Source organism: Poromitra crassiceps (genome assembly GCF_964638095.1).
Source record: "Poromitra crassiceps genome assembly, chromosome: 8".
In the NCBI taxonomy this organism is placed as follows: Eukaryota; Metazoa; Chordata; class Actinopteri; order Beryciformes; family Melamphaidae; genus Poromitra; species Poromitra crassiceps.
In genome coordinates, this window is record NC_139629.1 from 39,594,250 (window position 1) to 39,619,876 (window position 25,627).

At 40.2% G+C, this 25,627-nt stretch overlaps 2 protein-coding genes across 2 annotated transcripts; both read right to left on the bottom strand.

Annotated features, from left to right (window-relative positions):
- Positions 1-732: 732 nt before the first annotated feature.
- Positions 733-4,459, bottom strand: hoxc10a (homeobox C10a; the record flags this gene model as incomplete). The annotated part of the gene is made up of 2 exons (XM_083641801.1): positions 3,609-4,459; positions 733-1,010 (listed from the first exon to the last, which is right to left on the bottom strand). Exons 1-2 carry the CDS (start codon positions 4,318-4,320, stop codon positions 733-735), a joined length of 990 nt encoding a protein of 329 aa, XP_083497927.1. The 5' UTR covers positions 4,321-4,459.
- Positions 4,460-16,676: 12,217 nt separating this feature from the next.
- On the bottom strand, positions 16,677-19,099 carry hoxc11a (homeobox C11a; the record flags this gene model as incomplete). The annotated part of the gene is made up of 2 exons (XM_083641782.1): positions 16,677-16,893; positions 18,381-19,099. The coding sequence occupies 2 exons, from the start codon at positions 19,097-19,099 to the stop codon at positions 16,677-16,679; spliced, it is 936 nt and encodes a 311-aa protein (XP_083497908.1).
- Positions 19,100-25,627: the final 6,528 nt, after the last annotated feature.

Here is a 25,627-nt window from a genome sequence, read left to right on the forward strand (position 1 = left end):
TCACCAGTATGCCAGGCAGGGGGATAGCAGGGGAAGGACAAAGTTGGTAATATCTTCCTATCTCCCCTCCTTTTATTGTTTTTGGAATCGTAATGACATAATGTCGTTTTTTGTGTGCATGCAAATTACACAGCAGCACGAATACCACACAGCAAGAGACATCAACTAGAAAGCTGTACAAGTGACGAAACAGCCCACAGCTCAACAACGTGAGACTGCTTATGCATGCCGGAAGTTACTTATTATAAACTACTTGAGGTTGCCTTCTCCTTTAATTTAGCTTTATTTGAGATTTTATGACCACAGTATGGTAATGACACCTTGCTGCTCACTGGTCCAATGCTGCTTCTGCTGCTGCAAGTGTTCACCTGAACCTATAAAGTCTTTTCTGCAGGTTGCAATGCTTATAGGAAGGCACGCCGTGTGTGTGTGTGTGTGTGTGTGTGTGTGTGTGTGTGTGTGTGTGTGTGTGTGTGTGTGTGTGTGTGTGTGTGTGTGTGCAAAGAGAAAATTAGTAATTACAGTGTAATTAATGTGTAATTACTGCAAAAATTAATGTGAGTCGGTGTGTGTGTGTGTGTGTGTGTGTGTGTGTGTGTGTGTGTGTGTGTGTGTGTGTGTGTGTGTGTGTGTGTGTGTGTGTGTGTGTGTGTGTGTGTGTGTGTGTGTGTGTGTGTGTGTGTGTGTGTGTGTGTGTGCGTGTGTGTATGTGTGTAGGGGGGTAAAATGTCTTCAGGAGTAGTTATACACTGCACTGTGCTGCCTCTCTCGGCTCTCTCTGTTGAGCTTCTTGAGCTTCATGCGTCTGTTCTGGAACCAGATCTTGACCTGTCTGTCGGTCAGGTTGATACTCCGGCTGATCTCCAGGCGGCGCTCCCGAGACAGATACATATTGAACAAGAACTCCTTCTCCAGCTCCAGCGTCTGGTACTTGGTGTACGGGCACCGCTTCTTCCTTCCGCTTTTGGCTTTTAACCAGCTTCCCGTTGTCTTTTCCGCCGATACATCATCTGCTGGGGCAGGGAAAATGCAACCGTGAGCAACGCTGGCCAATTTGTAACAGTTCTCCTGAGAACTGGGGTCATAATGCAAGTAGCTATTTATCAATAGCCTACTATCATGTACACGCCATTTACGCACCCCCAATCTCAAATGCACATTCCAAATCGTTCACTGGATACAAATTAACATATTGTAGGCTATATAATACTGTATGTGGAAATTGGTGTGCATGCATGGCCTCTCGACCATTTGAACGAATGCAGCCCACAGGCAGGATGTTTTCAGCAGCCTTTTTGCTATAAATCACATTGCTTGAAAATTGCCGTTGTATCTACATGATGAGCTAAAATCAAAGTAGGGTGTGTAAGCACTTCTTTTGTCTCTGTTGGACCTCAGACTCTCGTAAACACAGGTTTTATTGCCTCTGCAGACCGGAGCCAAATTACATTTTTGGAGGTTCTTCCCAAAACAAACCCGTCTCTAAAGCCTAATACCAAATTCAACCAATAAAAGTAAAAAAAAAAAAATCGATGATGCACATCAGGCTAATTCCTTGACTAGGTAACATACAAGGAAATAACATACCCCTTGCACATTCATATGCACACACACACACACACACACACACACACACACACACACACACACACACACACACACACACACACACACACACACACACACACACACACACACACACACACACACGGTAATTGATAAAGTAATCCAGTAATTAGCCTAATGGGAACACTGTGTAGCCCACATTTAATCATAAATAAAACATTTAACTCTGTAATATGGGATTAGCCTAACTAGCCTACACACACACACACACACACACACACACACACACACACACACACACACACACACACACACACACACACACACACACACACACACACACACAGGAGCGTCACACACACACACACACACACACACACACACACACACACCGGAGCGTCCCATTTTGCCCAATTTGGTAAAAATAAAATAAAAATAGCGTGTTGGGTGAAACTTGGAGCTATGTCCCAAATCAAATAATAACAAAACGAACACTTCTAATGAGGACTGAGGGAAAATAGCGCAGAGATCCATGCATGCATCAGTATTCCCTGGTAGCAGGAATTTATTAGGGGCATGCTATAAAATGGTAACACACTGTTGAACTACAATATTGTTATTATTGTTAATATTATTCAGTATATTTAGAAATATCATCAATTAACGTTGAACTATGATTCACTTTAAATAATGTAATTGGTCATTTCATAAATTGCAGTCGGTGCACGAGGAAAAAAGTAATTTGTTGCCAAATCAAGCGGCCGCAGAAACAATTCAGAGAAATTATATAGACGTGCATGGACTTTTAATTTTCCAAATCCTGTCAAAATTAACTGTTTTGTGGGTGTGATTATGCAATATTATTCATAATTATGAATGAATTAGCTTATATATCGACGTCAGAAAATTGCAAATAAAGCATAGCTTAGCCTACTTCTAATCAATCTGACCTAAATACTAACTTCTAAGGTTCCCTAAGGTCTAGCCTATAAAATACCAAAAGCACTATAACAAAAGGATTTCAGCTGTGCAGTGAAACCATAGAGTTTTACGTTGGCGTCATAACAAAATTTTGATGCGTAAAACGGTGCTGTTAAAATGGTTAGGGCTATCCTACGTCTTACAAATGACCCATATAGGCAGAGAGATGGGGAGATGTGTGTATGTGTGTGTGTGTGTGTGTGTGTGTGTGTGTGTGTGTGTGTGTGTGTGTGTGTTGTGTGTGTGTATGAGAGAGAGAGAGAGAGAGAGAGAGAGCGAGAGAGAGAGAGAGCGTGTTTATATCAATGATAACTGCCCGCATCCCATGCTCACATTAATAGAAAGGTGTTAAATGCCATGGGCACCATAACCCCTGGTAGTCGAGGCTGTCAATGCCCATACAGGCCCTGACTCCTATCAAACAAGTCTGCATTTTCGGGGGACATCACATAAAATAACACTGACAACAAGTTAGCTTTAAATGTTTAAATTCAAATGTAGAATTGTTTGAATTGTTGGGTGAAACACTACATTACATTATGTCATATAGCTGACGCTTTTGTCCAAAGCAATAAAAACAGTACATTTTTGTCAACAGTAGCGCAATCAACTGCATGTGTGCATCACAGTCTTAATCAACTAAGACATTTAAAAATAAACAAGTATAATTTGTTAATGAAGGAACAGTGAAACTATTCAACTATTATAACCGTGAACTATATAATAACTATATAATAACTAATAGTAAACTGTGTCACAGTCAGAATATCTGTGTGTGTGTGTGTGTGTGTGGGTGTGTGTGTGTGTGTGTGTGTGTGTGTGTGTGTGTGTGTGTGTGTGTGTGTGTGTGTGTGTGTGTGTGTTTGTTTGTGTTTGTGTTTGTGTTTGTATGTGTGTGTGTGTGTGTGTGTGTGTGTGTGTGTGTGTGTGTGTGTGTGTGTGTGTGTGTGTGTGTGTGTGTGTGTGTGTGTGTGTGTGTGTGTGTGTGTGTGTGTGTGTGTGTGTGTGTGTGTGTGTGTGAGGGGCGGGGGTGATGGGTGCATGCGGGGGGGGGGAAATACCTTTTAATTCCCCGTCGGAGTTATCAGAGCAGCTGTCAGTCTTGGCCTTCTCTTCCTTTCTGCTCTCTCTCTTGTCTGTCTTTGTCATCTCCCTCGCTGCTGATTTGCTGCAACTTATTGTCGCCTCTGCTGATTCCGATTCAACAGATGTCGCCAAGTGGGTCAGAGAGAAGCCATGAGAGGGGAACTGGTGCTCGTCTTGTTGCCGGGGCCTCTCTGCAGCGTCGTACACCTGGAAACAGTCGCTCGACGCAGGGGCAGTTTGCTCTGCAGGGCGCCCGCTATTGTCCCCGAGCCGGATGTAAGTGGCCGCCTCTGTTGTCTCTTTCCCCCGGCCGCTGTCATCCTGATAGAGGCAACAAAACGCTTCCTCTTTGACGTTGCCCGCGGGGAACGAGCAGGGTTGTAAACATTGGGCAACAGGTTGCTCGTTGCTCGTTTTGGAGCCTGGAGTCCATGCGCCATGCAGCTGTGCTGACAGGTAAGGCGCATCCTGGAAGGCGCTGCCCGGTGAAGCCTCGTCTCTTTTGGAGAGGGAAGACGGTCCAACCTTCCCAATGTTTCTCATCACTGAATATCCGTACTCAGCCGCTGTGTGGATGTACATTCCAGGGTTGCTGCTGGAATAACCCTCACCCCTGAAGGAAGATGATCCTCCCATTAAAGAATCCATCAGGAAGTTACCGGGCGCTATGTTATTCGGACATGACATTCTTGCGCATTTGGCAACACAGTTTCTTTGTTGTGTGTTCCAACTGGTAGGCTAAGGACTACGGGATTTCTCCAGGAGAATAAGGACAGTAGGATGCTGACATCTTTTGGAAGGGGTGCAAAAATATCAGTAACATAATTATGGATGCTGGGAGACAGGTCATGTGATTTTCAGACCAATAGCGGCGTGGAAGTGGCCTTGATGCTCCAGACTGTGGTGACGTCAGCGCGGTCAAGTTGGGAAAGCTGGAGGGTTTTGCATGGAGCAAGAGCGCCACCTAGCGGCGAGCTGGTGGTAAGACCAGGAGGCCCACAGCAGAGGGAACAAAGGACGGCTGCTGGAGGAGACATTTTTCAAGGCACTTACGGGGCTTTTGAGATTTTTAATTCCATTTATGTTCACTACTTTTGATTTGGACAGAAAATGAAAATGGTCAACATGTGATTGTACCTTCCTTCCTGGCACCAGTGCAGTTCAGATGAGATAATCGAGGATTTGTCATGAAATAGTGCACACTGGTATCAGTTTTTTTGGTTTGTTTTCATCAATTTATGCTTTGTTGTTGCCGCCAATTTGTATGGAAAGGTAAGCAGGTCCTTTCCAAAGATAAACCTTGTAGCATTTTAATTTCTGATTCGAATTTTAAGAGTCAAATTGCAGTTTAGTATAGTAATAGGTTTTGATCTACAATGTTAAAAAGTAGCTAGCCTAACTTTATTTGATCAATCTCGCATACATATTAGTCTATATAGCCATACCTGAAAGAATACATGCATGTTTTGGATTTACCAGTAAACATACTACTACTATATACTACATACTGGAATTACTATCATAACCTAGCTGGCTATTCAATGCGCAAATTGCGATAACTGCGACTCGGCCTGAGGTTTCTTGACCTTCAGCTTAGCTTTTTAGTTTTTACATTCTACATTTTCAAATTACTTTAATATGCCATCAGAATTAGGCTAAAGTTCGTTTTTGAAAAGCCTACATAGGCTATAAATTCGCATTTATTAGACCTATTTGTTAACATTGAATGGATTGGGTTAATTGATGAAGTCACACTTTTTAATAGCCTTTTTTTCTCTTGAAATTGGCTACAAAATCTTCACGAGGGACTTTTTTTAACTAGTGGATGGTGGGCCTAAAAATAAATGTATTCGACTATCTAAAGGAAAGCATTTGCTATACTCTTACAGAATTACGATGAGCTAATGTTTGTTAAGCTTTGAGCTTAACGTTTGAGCTTAACGTTGAAACAAAATGACGTAGCCTAGTATATAGCCTAATAAATTATTAATTGCAAACCTATTGTTAAACCTGCACCTTGTAACTATTTTCAGTCATGTTGCGTGTTGCTTAACACGTGGTTTTAGCTACAATAGAATTGAGCAGCCTTACTGCATGGCGTTGTTGTTTAGGCCTACTTAATGTTAATGTTTTTATCATATCGTGCGAGATGAGAATGGACATCTAATCAGTATAAATACGGTTATTTTGCACGCACCCTGTCTGCCTATTTTGAAAAGGCGTATAGCCGATTGCGACATAACAGTATGTTGTTACTTTTTTCCATTCCGCCTATAGCCTGAATCAGCTTCAACGATAATGCGTGCAGATTCCTGTCTTTGCAAATTATTCACAAATGCTGCCAATATTATAAGCAACAGTTATATTTGCCTGTTCACTGCGAATAGGCGAGGCTACATTGCTCTGCTGAGCAGGGATATGTAAACAAACTGTGCTGCAGCCGAAAACCTGCAGCCTATAAGCCAAACCTAGTGTTATTTAATAGGCATACGTCTGTGAAACACTCACTGTGCAGGAAATGTAGGCTACTCAAATTGCATAGGCCTAAATTTTAAATGTAGCCTCTAAAAAATAAAAATAAAAATAAAAATATATGTGAATATAACCTACTACTTTTATTGTGGTGTATTACGGCAAATAACCGATTTGACAGTCAGCTGTAAAACGTAATTTGATTTAAATAACAATAAAACATTGTATTATATTTGTGTATTCTAGATGTTAATGAAATTAAGAAGTTGTTAAATAGCATTTTCTCACTGCTGTGTTCAACTTTTTTTGATCCCGCTTGCACAGTTTCGGTATAGGTGGTAGTAGGCTATATTGTTTTCTTTGCAGTATGTATCCTTCTTCTTAATATTTAGTAGGCCCGCTATTTCAAATCAGCAGGCTACACGAAAAACTAAACATGTGATTGTTTGAACTACTCGCCTACTATTTATACTAGTTTGTTACAGAATAGCCCTATACATTTGTTCAGTGCAAAACAAATGATGTAGCCTAAAAAGAAGCATGGGATTCGTTGAAGCAGTTTTTTACTTATACAGCGATGTAACAGGCCTGATATTACAGATTTTTAGGACTGCGACAGTTGCGTCGGGTAACCATTTGACTATTATGGGGCGGCTTGACAGAGCCAATAATGCTGTATGCATATGAACAAATGCAATATCCCTCTATAACCTCAAACATTTCAAATGTTGAAGATTTGTATCAACTTGTATAAAACTCCTTATCGTTAACCACAAGTGTCGGCGTTTTTCTGCTTTCTTGTTTGTGTGTGTGTGTGTGTGTGTGTGTGTGTGTGTGTGTGTGTGTGTGTGTGTGTGTGTGTGTGTGTGTGTGTGTGTGTGTGTGTGTGTGTGTGTGTGTGTGTGTGTGCGTGCGTGCGTGTGCGCGTCCGTGCGTATGCGTGCGTGTGTGTGCCTGTTTGTGTGATCAGTTCAGAATCATTTTCAAAGGCAAGGGCAGGATGCCTTACGTGAACTTATACATTCCTGACTAGTGTGTCCGTGTGCAAGTCACACATCAAACATGCACTTTCTTCACAGCCTGCATGCATTTGCTTGTCTGCAATAAGTAAGTGAAATAAATATAAGCCTACAACATGATCAGTGTGTTTGTGTGTTTCATTCACCCCAACTCAATATAACAACAATTGATCTTAGTTTCATGCAGGAATGAAAAGAGTATTCTCATATAGCATATCTTTCACTAATCTGTGTTATAACACATTGTGTGCTTATCCACACAATACACCAATGACACACACACAAATTCTCCATCACACTTACACATAGCCTATACCTGCAATTCCCCCCCCCCCCCCCCCCCCCCCACACACACACACACACACACACACACCCAATCATAAATTCTTTCTCACACAGATGAGCAAACGCACCTTTGTTTGCAGCCAGGCCGTAGCCTGTTTCACCACTGCACATAAAACTTCCCTGCAAGGAGTGAGCTCTAAACAAAAGCTCGAAATTTCACAGGAAACGCATAGAAGTATAGTACAATTTGTACTGTGATGTCACAGACCTGACCGGATAGAATGCCTATATTGTGATGATACAGACTTGGCAGTATAGTATAGACTATAGGGCATTGTGATGTCACAGACATTGGCAGGATAGTAGAATTTAGTATTGTGATGTCACAGATCTGGCAGTGTATAGCTATAGTAGAATGACTACTGTGATGTCACACCGCAGAGTGGTAGAATGAGTAGCTATTGTGATGCTACAGACCTGACTGTTATGTGTGTCATGTCACAGACCTGAAGTAGACTGTGATGTCACAGACCTGCTCCTAGTTCTAGGAAGGTTCCTAGTAGAGGATGGGTCAAAATTCAGAGGATGAATTTCCCCATGGGGATAAATAAAGGATAACTTAACTTAAGTTAGACCTGAAGTGATATTGTGATATCACAGACCCACAGTATATAGCCTATAGTAGAAGGAGTATTGTTATGCCATACGGTGATCGAAGAGCACATGCAGACTATTGTGAGGTCACCAAAGAATAATATAGTAATATGATCTTACAGAACTGAGAGTAGTGGAGCAGAGACATTATGGATGTCATGAACTGAACAGTATAGTTACACGAGAGCTATTTTGTTGCCTCAGACCAAAGGGTGCGGCGGTGTGGTTAAAACTGCCTTGCCAGTGAGTGGTATAGGCCTATTAGCCATAGGCTATACTCATCAAATAGGTTAGCGGTATTCATTTTCTACAAGTACAAAGGATATTCATAAAAGGGAGCAAACACTTCTTTTTCACCAGCTTCAAGTATGTTTCCCCTTTCTGCTTCCATATAAGAAATGTGTCCACTTTGATGCTTGTTGAACCTTCTGCCTGCCTGCGTATATTTATTGTTTAGTGTTTGTTCTTTATTGTGGAGTGATAGACTAGTATTCGGTCCATTTTAAAATATCAGTAGAAAACAATCAAAGTTAAACATGAATATAAAATTAGAATGACTGTATACCACAAGACAACTGTCACCACCATAGTCACAACAAACCTACATACAGAGCTAGGCTACAAACTGAAAAACAATACACTGAAATCACCACAATTGAACACGAAAAGAACAATACAACTTTTTTTTTAATGAACAATGTCAGGAGTTTGGATAAGGCAATAGTAAAAAGAGGTGCAGTCTAAAAAAGTGATTTTACTCATCTTTCTTCCCAGGAATGTTTTGAAGATCCAGAGGAAGTGTGCTCCATAACGACAAGGCTCTTTCTCATCGCATTAGTTCTAGCATGTGGTAATGAAAGTAGTCCAGTGCAGTCCTCTACGGATTAACATCAGGACAACATCCAACTTGATCAAAAAAGAACCAACACAGTCTCTTAGAAAATTGTTGAAAGAACAGTAGAGTAAAATGACATTTCTAAATAACATGATCTGAGGAATACTTTGGGCCACCTGAGGCTGGAGTGCATCTGGCGAAATATTTGATCTCGAAGAACAGCAAAGAGCAAGTGACAGAACAATAATCAAGACAAGTTGACATAGCTAACAGTAAAGTTTGTCCAACCTGTCTACATATATTAGATGTTAGGTGCCACATTTCCCTGATAGTTGCAATACCTCCACCCATCTTAGCAACTGACATGCTCGGTCTAAAGTGTGTCAGTTAGAGTCACTCCTAAAAGCTTTAGCTTTTTTACTAGTTTGACTGGTTGACCTAAGATCTGTAAATCAAGTATAGGCTCTCTAGCTAGGCTATAACATGATAAAACAATTCTAATAGATTTTGATATATTCAAAACAAGTGTTTGTTGTAACCAACTCAACTATTGCTTTCAGATCCTCTGACAGAATAGAAGTAAGTTTGTGGCTTGTAGTAGAAGCAGAACACTATAGCGTAGAATTGTCAGCGTACAATACATGGAGGATCTTTGAGTAACAAAAGCAAGATCTTAGAGATGGAAAGTAAAATAGGTCACAGGCAACTCCACGGTCAAGAGTTCTGTTGGACATGACCCATTGAGTTCTAAAGTATAGCTAATTCTCTAGCCAAGAGAAATGGGTCCAAACCCATAATAACTGCAGTTTAATTATCAGAAACTTATGGTCAATGTGCTCAAACCTAATAAGATTGCATAAGACGATCTATCCCGCCTTTATCCAATCATCTGCCATTTTTTGTCAGCATGTTGGGCATGAATTAGCTATAGACAAATGAGCTTGAATTATAGGCCTACTATCTTTTCCAGAGGCTTACTCAGAACAGGATAGTTACAGGTCTACAATTAGGACCATTAAAAGCAGATTTTGGTATAGACGGTTTTCACGGAATTGTCAGTCCTGACTAGCAGTCCTGTCAGTCCTTTCCTATTGTGTTCAAAAACTGCAACAGGAAGTGAGCTGGGGTTCAATTTAGAATGTTTATGTTGTCAGTTAAAACCGTCTATAGGGATCATTTGTCCATCTTTCGAGATCTTTGGACAAATTCCACTTGTCAGAAAGGCATATGAATATATGACAAACAAGAGCACATTGCATATACAGTAACTATATATAGCTGCAATTCTTAATAATTTACCATCAATACTATCAAAGTTTGTACCTGCAGAGTTGTCACAAGGAATAGAGCATAAGAATTTCCCAGCCTCATGAAATTCAGCCAGATTAAACTCACACTTACAATTTTTGCCTCTCGTGATGTAACTGTTATTGAGCATCATTTATTATTTTCTTTTGTGCCCATATCCTGCCTTAGTTTTTCCACTTTTACTACAAAATAGTTACAGTATTAAATTAATTTGACATGTCAATTAATTTAGTTATAAACACAACATCAGATTCAATATGCATGATGCATTACGTCTTCTTATCATTCAACACATTCCATTGTTTTATTTAACCATAATGTGGAAATCCATTTATTCTTTGCTGACAGAATTATCTCTCCTTCACTCTGTTCAATTTCGTGACTTGATTCCGCAATACAGTATGCTTTTCTCTTACTAACTGAACTAGACGTCATGGAAATCTTTGAGCGTCATCTCTTTGTGTCATTAAATAGGCTACTTTAAAGCATTATCCATCCAGGGTGCACCTACCTTTAGACTTGACAGTAAATGTTCTAATTTGGCGCATGTCTATAGCATAGACTGTATAGGTCTATAGTCACAAGAATGCCATGAATACATTCAAACCTATATCTCAGAATCAGATTCATCAAGTTAGACCACTGAACAATTTGTATGTATTCTAGGAATGCACACACACACACACACACACACACACACACACACACACACACACACACACACACACACACACACACACACACACACACACACACACACAATGCCTTGATCACATCACAACAACCTGTGCAGACTACCTTTGAATGCAATTGAGAGGTACATGTCTTTTCTATGTGTGCATGCATTTCTGTGTGCATTAAAACAAATGATCTCACATGCATGTCTAGATCCCTATATATAGTCAACATGCAACCTACCCTGGGCCACACACACACACACACACACACACACACACACACACACACACACACACACACACACACACACACACACACACACACACACACACACACACACACACAGCCTACCTTTTCGCCACTAAATTGTCTTCCAATATAGCTTGCAATAGGCTGGTACATAATATTGCATGTTGAATGTTGCTGGACAGAAGGCATGGTAGCTGGTTTCTCTATTGTACTAATCAGGAGCCACTCGGGCGACACAACTAATTTGCTCATGGCAGCAGCTATGAAATATCTTTCCAATTGGATGGAAGGGGGTTCTGCTTTGTGTTCGCTTTCATGCTGCTGTCCACTCCATGCGCAACTGCGAATTTACGGTGGCAGAATCATCGTTCTTAATTAAAAACCAGAGAGTGGTAACCACCATGAAAGCACAGTATGACGACCACACCAAAGACGGCCACCATCATCTCTGACTTAGGCTTAAGTCTTTCTACAACTTCCAATTACACTAAGCCCGGTGACAAAGAGACATAGTGCCGTGCGGCTCTGATTAAAAACGAATGTAAATTGAAGCGTTTTGAGTTATTCGGTTGCAGTAATAGCAGGGCCACGTTTTACAGCGTGGAGCTATTTTATGACCCTATAGAACAAGATAGGTGCTGTGAAGTAGGCTAAGTAGTAGCCTATAATGATCAATATAACCTCTATATTGGTATTTCCAGACCAGAAATGGGCCATAATCCACAATTACGCACGAGAAAATCCACAATTACGCACGAGAAAATCCACAATTACGCACGAGAAAATGCACAATTACGGACGTGAAAAAGCAGCAAGTAATGCATAGTAATGGTCAAGAGAGAGTTGCCGTTTGGAAATTTAATAAAACTGCAGCTAAAATTACTCATTAATAAAATGCATGCAACTGAAAATATGTTTTTCTATTTTGTATTTTTGTCAATTTGTTAATTGTAATGCTAAAAAAAGCCTTTTGTATTCTTATATTATTTGTATAGTATTGAAAAAGTGTAAGGCTATCCGTATACTTTGACTTACCATTTTAGTCAAGTTTATGGGCCTTATACGAGAATATTCGTACCACACACAAAATAAATACTTATAATTTATGTATTATTTACATCATGCGTTTCCCCAAAATAAATGAAAAGCAATGCTTGTTGATATGTTACATCATCAGAAAGGACATAATAGGCTGAAAAATACAGACTCAAAATGAGGAGCCTAAATTTCTTGAAAATGATTACTCAAATTTTATATTACTCCGCTGTGCATTTTCCTTTTTCCATTTTAACGACATGGCTTCAAGCCAACTCCTCGGTCCTGTTCTCTAGGTCACCTCATCTACATAAAAACCCATCCGCCATTTTCCTCTCCACCACCACAGCACCAAGTGCACGAGACTGCCTCATACAGGAGCATGCATGCATTCCAACAATGTGGCCTGTCTTTTCCGCCACACAACACATCACCATAGATGCCTCAAAGAAGCCAATAATACTACTGTGATGTCACTGAGGCATCCATCTCAGGAAGCGTTTTGAGGAAACAGAACAGTGCAGGAGGTGCTTAGCAGAATCATGCATGGCCCCCATGTGGCTGATAGACAACATTTGCGCTCTCTCCTCTGCAGCGCGCTGTTAGTGACGTTGTGTGTTGGAGGAATCCAACAAATTGCCCACGTCACCGTCCCAGGGCCAAGGTTGGTGGGTGTGGCAAGAAGAGGGGCTTCAGCCTTGATCTCCGCTAGTGTGCATCTCGCTTCTTTTGTTACAACAGCCCCCTCTCCCTCCTAAAACTAGACCAGAGCTGCAGAATGCACGCCAGTGCGCACACTCAGACGTAAACGAATAACCGTGCGAACGTCGGTATTATAAAAGCTCTTTGATCCACACACACAGACACACAGACACAGACACAGACACACACACACACACACACACACACACACACACACACACACACACACGCACGCACACGCACGCACACACACACACACACACACACACACACACACACACACACACACACACACACACACACACACACACACACACACACACACACACACACACACACAGAGCCTCTATCTCTCTCTCTTCTCTGCCTCTCTCCCTCTCAACTGTTTCAACAGTTTCTTTGCACGCTTGGTTATATCAGTAGCCTACAAAGCGTTGCCAAATTTGATTGTGGAAAATAAAGTCAGCCAGAACTACATACAAAAAAATTACAATAAAATTACAATACCCACCCACCCTACCACCCCCATATATCTCTAGCTCTCTCTAACTCGCTCTCTCTCTCACTTACCCCCCCCCCCCCCACACACACACACACACACACACACACGCACACATACCATACTTTCATGGTGCTACCAGAACCACCCATTTCGACTAATAGCATAGCTGCATGCGCTGCAGCACGCCAACAGTTGTTTTTTTCTTTTTTCTTTTTTTTTTAGAATGCAAACATATAGGCTAGACCTCCAGTTTATACATTTATATGTTATAAACGTGTTATAAAACGTATCATGCGTGAAAACGTATACATTTTACAGGGACAATAAAGTGTATTTACTGGGCGTGCTAAAGCTGGCAAAGTTACCTGCTGTAGTTTAATGCGAGGGGTCAAAGTTGGTTTTCTACACATTCCATTTCTGTTCCCACCCATTCTCATTGGCCCATTCCGCTGCTGCACACATTTCCGGGCTAAAGGGGCTCCTTGATTCCACTTTATTGCAGTAGGTTAAAGGTGAAGGCCTTGACATTATTGAAGTTCAAAGACTACATTTAATTATAAATTGTAGTTAATGCACACGTGCAATCATCATGCACATATGTTGGGTCGGAACCGGTGCAGGCGCGCGCGTCCACACACACACACACACACACACACACACACACACACACACACACACACACACACACACACACACACACACACACACACACACACACACACACACACACACACACACACACACTGTAAAAAAGAAAATATAACATGCCAATTATGATTTCCTTTTCTATAGCCTATCTTATGTTATAAGCCTATAGTGCCACCACATGGCCCATGTTAGTCAACAATTATTTATCCAGGATAGTAGAATAGAATAGAATAGAATAGAATAGAATAGAATAGAATAGAATAGAATAGTTGATAGTTAGAATAGTTGGCAATTATGATTTCCTTTTCTATAGCCTATCTTATGTTATAAGCCTATAGTGCCACCACATGGCCCATGTTAGTCAACAATTATTTATCCAGGATAGTAGAATAGAATAGAATAGAGTAGAATAGAGTAGAATAGAATAGAATAGAATAGAATAGAATAGAATAGAATAGAATAGAATAGAATAGTTGATAGTTAGAATAGTTGGCAATTATGATTTCCTTTTCTATAGCCTATCTTATGTTATAAGCCTATAGTGCCACCACATGGCCCATGTTAGTCAACAATTATTTATCCAGGATAGTAGAATAGAATAGAATAGAGTAGAATAGAGTAGAATAGAATAGAATAGAATAGAATAGAATAGAATAGAATAGAATAGAATAGAATAGAATAGAATAGAATAGAATAGAATAGAATAGTTGATAGTTGATAGTTAGAATAGTTGGCAATTATGATGTCCTTTCCTATAGCCTATGTTATAAGCCTATAGTGCCACCACATGGCCCAGTTGGTCAACAATAATTTATCCAGGATAATAGAATAGAATAGAATAGAATAGAATAGAATAGAACAGAATAGAATAGAATAGAATAGAATAGAATAGAATAGAATTGTTGATATAAACGTGCTAGGTCAGCCCAAAACCAGTTACTTCAGCGGTTTCACTGTTTGAACTGCAATATAGCCTACTTTGATTGCAAAACATTTGGTTTTCAACGGGTCTTTCAACAGGTATAGGCCTATAGTTAATGGATCAAGGAAAACTTTTTTTTTTTTTTTTTTTACTTTTTACTTTATTTTTTATACTTTAATCCATTCGTGGGAATGATTGCAACACTGTTCGCTGCGGTTTTCTTATCTTTCTTCCTATCTTTAGGTTGAGAGAATGGTGGACATGGCGGTTAGGTGCTGAGGGGGCTGGGGTTTGGTTTGACGTTGTACTACACAGACAAAGTTCATGTTGAAATCTCTTGCCAAGTTTCCCCCTCGGACATCCAGTCTTGCTTGTTTACTATTTACTGCGGAAGTGAACGCCATCCCCCCGAACAGACGGTGCAATTAAGAGAAAAAATAGGCATTTAGTGCCTCTGTCTTTATGGCAGTGTCTAGACTACAAGAGTGGCGATTCCATTTAGTGGGCACTAAAAGAGGTTATTCCATTCTTTTTCTCTACCTTTCTGAGATCTAGCATCTATATCCTCGTATAACATGCTTACAAAATTCAAACATGGGCTTTGAGAGTAATCTAACCTGAAAAAAAAAATATCTGACAATTGTAGGCCCAACGCCTCCAATCCCCCTTTCCCAACCACCACCAATTTTACTTCAGCAAAAGTGTTTGTGAATTGGTCATAAATACAAGATAAAGGCACGGTGCATACATGTAGAGTTTAAGAAGCCACATGCATATGAGTATTTGTTTACCCGCATAAGCGATGTCTATACGGCCAAGCAAAAACAGCACATCGCTGCGCTTGTCAATGCTAACACTGATAACAATTGCATATATATATCAGTAAGAAATATGATCATGATGACAAAAAGCACAAAGTCGTTGAGTTTTGCCTATATGATTCTGTTTATTTCATAGGTATTCTTATATTAATGATACACAGGCCGACAATCTGTTCCGATCCTCTCTGCAAACAAAAGCACCAATGTTTTAGCAAATAATTTAACGAGTGTTGGCGTTAAAGCTCTTAAAGTTGAATGGGCAGTGTACGGAAAAATAGCAGCAGGGATGGGGAAAGGAATTCCAACATAGGCCTATTTACAGTCATGAATGCACATTGCATCAATTGTCTGTACAGGGGATATCTTTTCACAGATTGGATGTCAGTTCTCAATGCTGACGAAAATCAATGCAGCCTGTAGCATAGATTTACTATTATTTGTTCATACTCTGGTCGAGAAATAATTATATAATTGTAGGCTATATACATATAGAGACCAGACCAGAGAGAAGGGTAGGGCTAATTATCTGCGCAATACCAAGGTTCTCCGACTGTGTTGTTACATTTGATATTTTAATTTTAACAAATAATATGTATATATGAACAATAGAATAAACACAATGAAGAATCGTGATAAATAGAGGGACATATTCAAGAACATCATAGGTATAAATGATTACTCTTGTAGGCCTTTCTGAAGCCCAATATAGAAATTCATCGCCGCCCGTATAGGCAATAAGAAAATGGCGACTTTATCCCATGCAGGCCTCACAACTCCCCCACTGTCCATTTTAACATTGCACTGTTGGTGATATGGGCTCCTTTCAGAAATTGGTGATGCCCATGATTACAATTCAGTGAGATCAGAGTAGGCCTAAATGTCACAAGACTATGACATTATGCTCCTGTCCTGCTCACAATAAGGGGTTTCCAGAGAAGTACTGCAGACGATCTCTGCTCAGTTTCTTCTCTTTCATTCTTCTATTTTGAAACCAAATTTTGACCTGGCGGTCGGTGAGGTTTAACATTCGGGAAAGCTGAAGCCTTTTCTCTTTGTTGATGTAAACGTTAAAGAAGAATTCCCGCTCCAGCTCTCGAATCTGAAATTTGGAGTATGGACACCTCTTCTTCCTTGTACGAGGAGTGCCTGAAGAAAATAAATAATATCATGATCAGAGGCTGTCATCTGCTTGTCATAGGAAATAACAATTATGTCATATGCAGGAAATTAAAGAAACAGTGTGAGTTTAGCTGAGTAGGCGCTAGAATTCACAAGGAGGGAAAATAATTTTCAAAGGCACCTCAATAATATAACATTTCAGTCAACATTCATCACGCAAAGTAGGCTATCAGATAAACCAGCCATAAAGAGTTATATCCGAATCGCTTGGAGTAAATAATATCAACTTACGGCTCTAAGTACGTGTTTATCTGTTACAGATATACAACAACAAAAGTATATCACCAAAATGTGCGTGACATTCCTTTGGAGCTAAACTAACAATTTGTACAATATTTGGCAGTTAATTGAAATGCATTGGTCGTGTTAGCAATGGCCTATATGCAAACCTCATTTGGGCCTATAACTTTTTATCAAACTGGGGGAAATTGGTTATTTGGTTTGTTGTTGTTTTCACAAAGACACACACACTGCAGAAAACATCAACTTGGGTTAGCCTATCCATATCTGGAGCATGACTGGGCTACAAAGAGGCTAAAAACAATATGGGTATGTGTGCATCAATCAATGGGTATTTAGGCACATCAAATCAAATAGAATTTGACTTCATGCTGATCATTCATTTTAATAGTAGTGTCATATTGCATATAAATCACTGCTACTGAGAGGAATGCAAAAGGAAACCTAAATATGTTTGTACTTAGGCGTTTCAGTAGCTATAGGCAGAGGAAAGAGTAGCTATACAGCAAATGCATTCTCTTCAGGGACAAAGGCAACGATTCAAGTCAGAATCTCATTTGGTATCTGTCTGTAAATAGAGGAAGCGACACTGTTCTGTCATGGTCGATAGATAGATAGATAGATAGATAGATAGATAGATAGATAGATAGATAGATAGATAGATAGATAGATAGATAGATAGATAGATAGATAGATAGATAGATAGATAGATAGACAGACAGACAGACAGATAGATAGACAGACAGACAGACAGATAGACAGACAGACAACAAGAACACATTTAGCCTTAAAGTGTGCAATAATGTGTGCAGCATGGCTTTCGTGGGCAAAGCCAGTGCTACAAGAAAATTCACAGGACGCCAAAAGCAATGTTCTGCCCAATTGGTTTTTACTCTCGACAGCCCCAACGAGAAAATCCCTTAAAATGTCCAACGCAAGTTCATGATCAAAGTTAACATTTGTCACAATAGCTCTCTCTTAAAAATTTCACAGACTCTCACCATAGAGGCGTCTGTGTATAACATCCCCCTTTTTTCAAAGCGCTTTCCCATCGTAAAAATTCTTCTCGTTGGAAGAAAGAGCTTTGTAGGGTTATAATAAAATCCTTTGAATGCTTATAAAACTCCACATAAAATCTGACCGACAAAACACCGGGCTAGTCCCCTTAACCTTCCCCCATTTTACAGCTTCGGTATACCTACTCGAGTGGCTGCTCTTGCTGGCGTTGCCGTCCTTGGTTGTTGCGGAGGAAGAGGTACAAGAGCCCGAATTTGTATGTTCCTCCTCATCTTCTGGGTCTTTCTCCTGCTCGGGGGCTCCGGGTAGAGAGGCTGCGGGCTGCTGCTGCTGGGGGTCGCTTTCCAGCTTTCCTCCTTCGTCCTTTTGTAAACAATTGTCTGACTGATTGTCCGTGCTGCTGCAGTACGCGGTCTCAAAAAAGCGGTCGAAGCCTTGAGGGAGGACGCTGTTTTTCCCCACGCCGGAGTAAAAACCTGTGGAGGGGTGATTGGAGCCCGGGTGGGTGTGATGGTGATGGTGGTGGTGGCTATACACACTCTCGTTCTTCATAAGCATTTCTGTCATGGTGGATGGTGGCAGACAGTCCCTATGCACCAGATCCTCTCCCGTGTAGCACGACGCATAATTGCCTCTGTGGTGCCATTTACTAGCAGGGTCCAAGCCGTATGAAACGTCCCGCACCGGTTGTACTTGAGACAGATTTGTGGAATAAGGGTAGCTGATTTGCCGGGAAGGGGCCTGCGGAAGAAACGAGGAGACGGCCGAAAACTCGGGGACGTAGTAGGTGCAGCTGGGGAGGTAGATGTTGGACGCGCAGCCCGTCCTGTCCCCAAACTCGGATGTCCGGTCTTTGCGCGTCTGGGAGCAGAAGTTGCCCAGATTCACCGAGTTAAACATCTTTCGCTCTCTCGTACTCCGTACTATAGATAGATGTTTTGGATACGAGCTGCAGCAGAAGGGGAAAATTTGGGAAGGCGAGATGACGCGCAATCCGTCTAAGTCGCCCCGCAGACACGTGATCGAAAGTAGATATTGTCATATATCAATTTGGAAGAGTTGGATGTGTAGGAGTGGTTGGCTTTAGGTAAGATCTAGGAGGTTCAAACGATTAATTTTCAAACACCACAGAAGCACTAAGAAAACCAGTAACAAATCCCTGTTTGTTGGCTTGGCTGTGACAATTACAGAGAGATGTGCTTTGTGTGTTTATGTTTATTGGCTAGTGGCAGGCTAGCTAAATAGCTATAGCTTCTTAAATAGGCTTAGCACAGGCTGCAGATTACACTCAGTGAGATGCATGTTATAGAGTTATGGAATTTTACAGGTAAGGTTATTATTATTATTATTAGCAATATTATTATTTTATTATTATTATTATTAGTAGCCTATTAGTAGCCTATTATAGCACGAATATATATAACTACTACTATTCAACCCTATTGGACTAGTCATCATGCTGTATTTTAATCAAAGATTCAGTGATTATCTTGTTAGCCACTTAGGCTACATGAAGCTGTGGACAAACAGGTTATATAACATCAGTGATCGGTGTGACTGTAGCCCAAATAAAGTCTGAGCCCGTTAAAAGCAAACCCAAGACCACACTCACCGTTACACTATTTAAAATAAGTTTCATATTCATACTAAATGACTCGTGTGTGGTTACAACTCTGAGACTGCCCTGCTATATGCAGGCCATTTTCACACCCTGTAAGCCGTGATCTTTAGACATGCTGGAGATCTTTTCATTACACTGTTTTAAGGTGTGTATCGGCCAAGACTAAATTTGTAATGTTATATACATGAACCTGGTGCACACACGATTAAAAACACAGCTGTGTACGAGCGAGGGTATCTTATTAAAAGTGGTCTAATATTTCAGTTTGGCACCAATTTTATTTATTTTTCCCCTTTCCCCTTAATTCTCACGTTGGCCAACTGGTGGGCAGCTATATAATTACATTATGCTGTAAAATGAAGTTGAACCAACCGTTAGGTATATGTGGAACACACAGCATGCTTGTTGAATGCCCACACACATTCCCTTTGACTTTGGACCATGACAGAGTCCATGGAGGACAGTGCACAATTAAAGACCGAATTCCTACCGGGGGAAGAAGAGAACTACCAGCGAAGTTTAACCTATATTGGACCATGCAGTATCAGTGCATCTGTATCGATAGCCTACTAGTGACACATAAACACAAACGCACACTTCATTACCTTCAAATTCCAGAAATCAGCATTTCCCCGTTTATAATGTTTTACTGACCACATTCTCCAGAATACCACGGAAATGTGTAAGACTACCCTGCAATAGTCCAATTTACATATGTTACTTATACTTTACTTTATTGGTTTATTGTGTCGGGACAATGCACATTAATGGACATGTTCAGAAATACAGAAGCCTCTATATACGAAAACATGTAAATATGTCGGAGTTAGCTAATGCTAATTTACATCCATACACCACGTTGGGGTGTATGGCTCCACGGACGCACTCTCGATCAAATGTTTTTTGGAGGTGGCAGCTTTTTTTGTATACGCTTTTTTGTATAAATAGTAGGCTATAGCCCAATAATTCGGCATCTTGTAAACTGCTGTTCAACTCAGACAGGGCATATTGACCAAGCTATTATGAATGTATCCCTCTCTCACATTTCCATTTTAACTATGTCCCAGCTGATGTACCAAGCAGTTTAGATCATTTTCTTTTTCATCAGAATGTCGAAATTTATTTCTGGAATAACTGTTTCAAACATAGACTAAAAATAAATTGTAATAAAATGAATGGTTTGGAGAAAAGATGCGCCTGCGTGCTCTTTCCTGCGTCATTGTAAACTTTTAATTATACTGTCGAGGGCCATTTATGAACCTTTATAGACTAACAGATACCATCACAAGGTGAAATTAATATGATGGCCTATTGTTTATGATTATACTACTTCCTAAATGTTGCAATAGACTTAAGAATTATTATCCAATAGTCCAATAACACTACTGGTCTCAATTAGGCTACTTATGTGACACCTGTGTTGTTTAAAAAAATAATCAAAACTAAAATTAGTATCTTTAGTGATTTGTAGCACAGAGAACTTGAATAAAGCTATAAGGAATAAACAACATCAACCCGGCCTCAACATTGGGAATGGGTGTCCATCCCAGGCCTCTTTGTGAAAAAATGTGCCATTGGCGTTAGTTTGTTTACTACCCCTACAGACAAAAGGTTGACTCACATGATGCATCCTGCATCCAAGTACAAAGAAAGCAGACAGCTGTCCAGACACAGCACTTGAATTTGACCACTAAAATCCTCTCTACGTCCACCATAAAACTCAGAATGGCTGTAGTAACGCTAAATCCCTTTGTTCTAGAAAACCATAAATGGCGAGAAGGAGAGGAATTTGGATTTCAGTAACTAGCTAGTAAGAGTTTCTCCCAAGTAAACAGCATCCATGCATTATCACATCCAAAGTATGACGTGGATATATGAAGGTGTCATCATTGTGTTTGGATTACTTTAGATTTTAATAATGCAGACATTTGATGCATTACAGACGCATTACAGACAACTGGCCCAAAATTACACACGAGTGATGCACTATTACGCACATGGCTGTTTTAGACAACCCACAATATTTTTACATTGTTGTATAAGGACAACTGATAATGCAAGTGAAAATAAATGGAAATGATCGAAATAACACATAAGACGAACTGTAAGCAATAACTGGGCTTAATTGAGGCTTGTGATGCGTAACTGATCTATTATTTTGGCTAATGGATAACTGCAGCTAAGGCAATAGCTACTCGCGTATGGGCCTTCTTGCCTGTAGGTGGACACATGCCTGACACATGCTGCAGCCATTTTAGTGTTTTTCAGTTGCATAATATTCGCACATCAAAATGTCATTGCCTAATTTACCCGTATGAAATATAATAGTACACTGTGTATTCAGTAACATTCTGGAGCTTAAAGCTATAGGGAAGAATTGTGGTGTCTGAAAAGCTGCCATACCAAATAAGAGAAGTCTCGAAATTACGACATTTAAAAAGTGTCTGTATGTCCCTCTCAGTTCATATCTAATGTGGAGGGATCCAAATTCATATGGAAAATTGGTCACGATAACGAGCAAAACCTACACGATTTCCTTTGTATGCTACCAATGAAGAAGGCCTGGTGCCAAGTCCAAAACAACACTGTTAAATCCCTTCTTCATCACAATCAGTTCATGATGCGTATTACCACACTATAAATAAGTCATGCACAAGCACAAATACATTCCAAAGTTAGGACTACTGAAAATACTACTGGAAATGCGAAAGAGGCACTTATGGAATTGTGGTGTTAAAACCAGTGACATTTCAAATAATACTCTCTTGGCTATGTTTAAATTGGACACAGAATTTGTCATAATGCGGCATATAATAAGGCCACTCGACGTCCATCTCCATGCCAATATGCACCTCTCGAGGATTTAAACACTGGATATTCTCAATGTCAGCAAAGGACAAGGTTGACCATGTGTTTATTTCCTATAGGATGGTCGACACACAGCAGCTGATATTCCTCTAGCAGTAGGACCCAGAAAAGTTATGCGGTTGCACTAAATAAGCAAGCCAAAGATATTCAGAGTTTGCACGCAAATGGCTGTATTCGAGTTATCGGGTAACTGCTGATTGTATCTTAAAATTACTAGTCACCAAATTATACAATATACATGCACAGATTTAAAATGTTCGTTCCAACTTCCATCCATTCCCTATAGTCAAAATGGTCCTTCCAGTGTTTCTAGGCGAAGGTGTTGTAAATATTTGCCATTCTCTGCTTAAATATCACTGTCGGAGCACTAACTTTACGACTGTGTCTTGGGAATTTAAGCTATTGCTACGTCGCACCATAATTACAATGGTAAATGTAGGTGTCAGCCGCTTGTTGCGAAGAACCACCAGTTAAAAATGGCGCTCTAAATATTGCTATAGTGTTTTTTTTCTTGCTTAAATGTGATCAGCATCAATACATCCTATGCCAAGTGATACAACACATACACACACACACACACACACACACACACACACACACACACACACACACACACACACACACACACACACACACACACACACACACACACACACACACACACACACACACACACACACACACACACACACACAATAGTCGCCGTTTCAACAAGACACTGCCTCACAGCTAGCCTGTAGAGTGCTGCTTCATATTAAATCGGCCTGAAGTCAAGGCTAAATGTGGGAAGCGTGTGTAATCATATTACTGTCCCCTCATGGCCTAGATAAGTTTAATTGGATGTAAGTCGGGCAGTTAAACTTGGTTGTATGAGCTGCGAACAGTTTCAAGCAACACTAAAGAGCCTTGCTTTTACTGAGGTCTCAGTGAATGCACCTAGCGTGAAGCGTTTGTACTGGCAACAATAGCTTACAAGATAAGGCTGTGTATTGTTGCATTTAGAACAATCTCTAGAGTGTATTTCTCTTTCAACCACTAGGACATAAAGCTTTCACAACAAGGTGTCTTTTTTTATTGGAAGTATTAAATGATTTCATATCGCAAGAAATCGCCCAATAGTGACTGTTGGCTCCAACAGTGTGTTATTTAAATGTCCTGAAACAGCATGAAGCCCTTTAAGCTACACACAATGGCCTACTGTGCAACAAAGTGTCGTTGGAAACTTTGAACAAATTTAGGCTACTTAGTTGAAAGTAGCCTTGTTAGCCTTGTTGTTTTGTCAAATGAAACCTTCATAGTATATTATTATAGAAATACAAAATAAATAGCATCGTATGTGTCTATCGTAAAAGAGAATGTGTTCTCAATAATCTACATGGTAAAATATAAAGGAAATGAATGAAAAGTGCTTAAGGCTATCACATGGAAGCGAAATGGATAATTTTAGGCACAGGCTGTAAGCCACGATTAACATGCACAATTAATCATAATTGTGCATGTTATATATATCTATATCATGTTATATATCTGAAAGTACTTTTTATATCAGCTATGATAATATTCCAAATGTTTGAAAATATTTTAAGATCGACTGGTGGTCATAAACAAGCCTGTATTTTGGCAACCGTAAAATTACGCACAAGACGGCACAAGATTACGCACGAGTGATGTACTATTACGCACAGGGCTGCTTTAGAATCCGTCGGTTTGTGAACGATATAGCGAGTTTGGCGGCCATAACAACATCGCAAAATAAGAGAGTTGCAGTGTTTTGACATAATTTGCTTATATGTAGGCTAATTGACTAAGTAGATGGTAGCCTACACAGGTATATGCCAGACAGAAACGAGCGTTTCACTGCTGTGCTAATCATTTTTTGCCAACCTTATAGCATTATGAAACATTATTGTCATCAAAAGTTGATCAATATTCTCGAGGCTGTCAACATTTCCCAGCGAATTATATCTGCAATGTGCTGTGTGCATGCAGAGAGACAAACAAACGGAATCCCATAAATTATATAACAAAATATATTTGCCTGTAAGTCTGATCAGCGTGATATTGTCTATTTTAACTTGAATTTATCTACGTTAGTTCCGTCGAAATGCGGGACGCTGTTTGACACCGAGGTGTCAAAATGCAACATTTTAGCTGGCGTTAGCCTTGTTGCATAAAGGACTAGTCGACGACGGGGACCCAAAATAGAAGCTAGGCTACAGACTCAGGTATCGTCGTTCAAACGCCTGTTTGAACACTTACCCAGACTGCATAGATTTTCCATGCTACTTTTTTCAGACACAGACTTTAAAACGCATCCATCAAAAAAGAAGAAGAAAGAATAGTCCAGACTGCCCTGCATGCGCACTGAACCAATGCAGGGCTATAATACATGTGACATGCAATTACATACAATTGTCACTGCTTTAAGTATGAATTGCTGGTTGTGTATATGCATGTGCATACTTGACCTTCAGTTAGTGATAGGGCCCAAACGTCGGCCAGACAATGAGTGGGATAGCCCGCATACACATTAAGACCAATTCATAGGCCTATAGTAGATACGTCGGACAAGCATGTTTACCAACCGTTTAACCAATTAAATTGAAAGTAGTCGGCCGAAAACAACGAGAGGGTTTGACAGCATTTATTTGACAACACGCACATTTAAACCTGCCGCCTTCCCCAAGTGGTACCCGGAAGTAAATTTGTTTACATGGTGACGTCACGGTGATTTGGTCTATACTGTTATTGTGTTCACAAGTTTCCAATTAACGAAAAACGCCGCTATGGCAAATCATCACCTATTTTGGTCTTTAAAACCTGAGTCTATTTTGTCTTTGGGGACCACTGGCCGACGTCGATCTTCCAAAGTAATCTTCATGCTCCGTATTAAGGGTTGTGCAATCCTATTGAACATCAGATTGGTAAACTGATTTCTA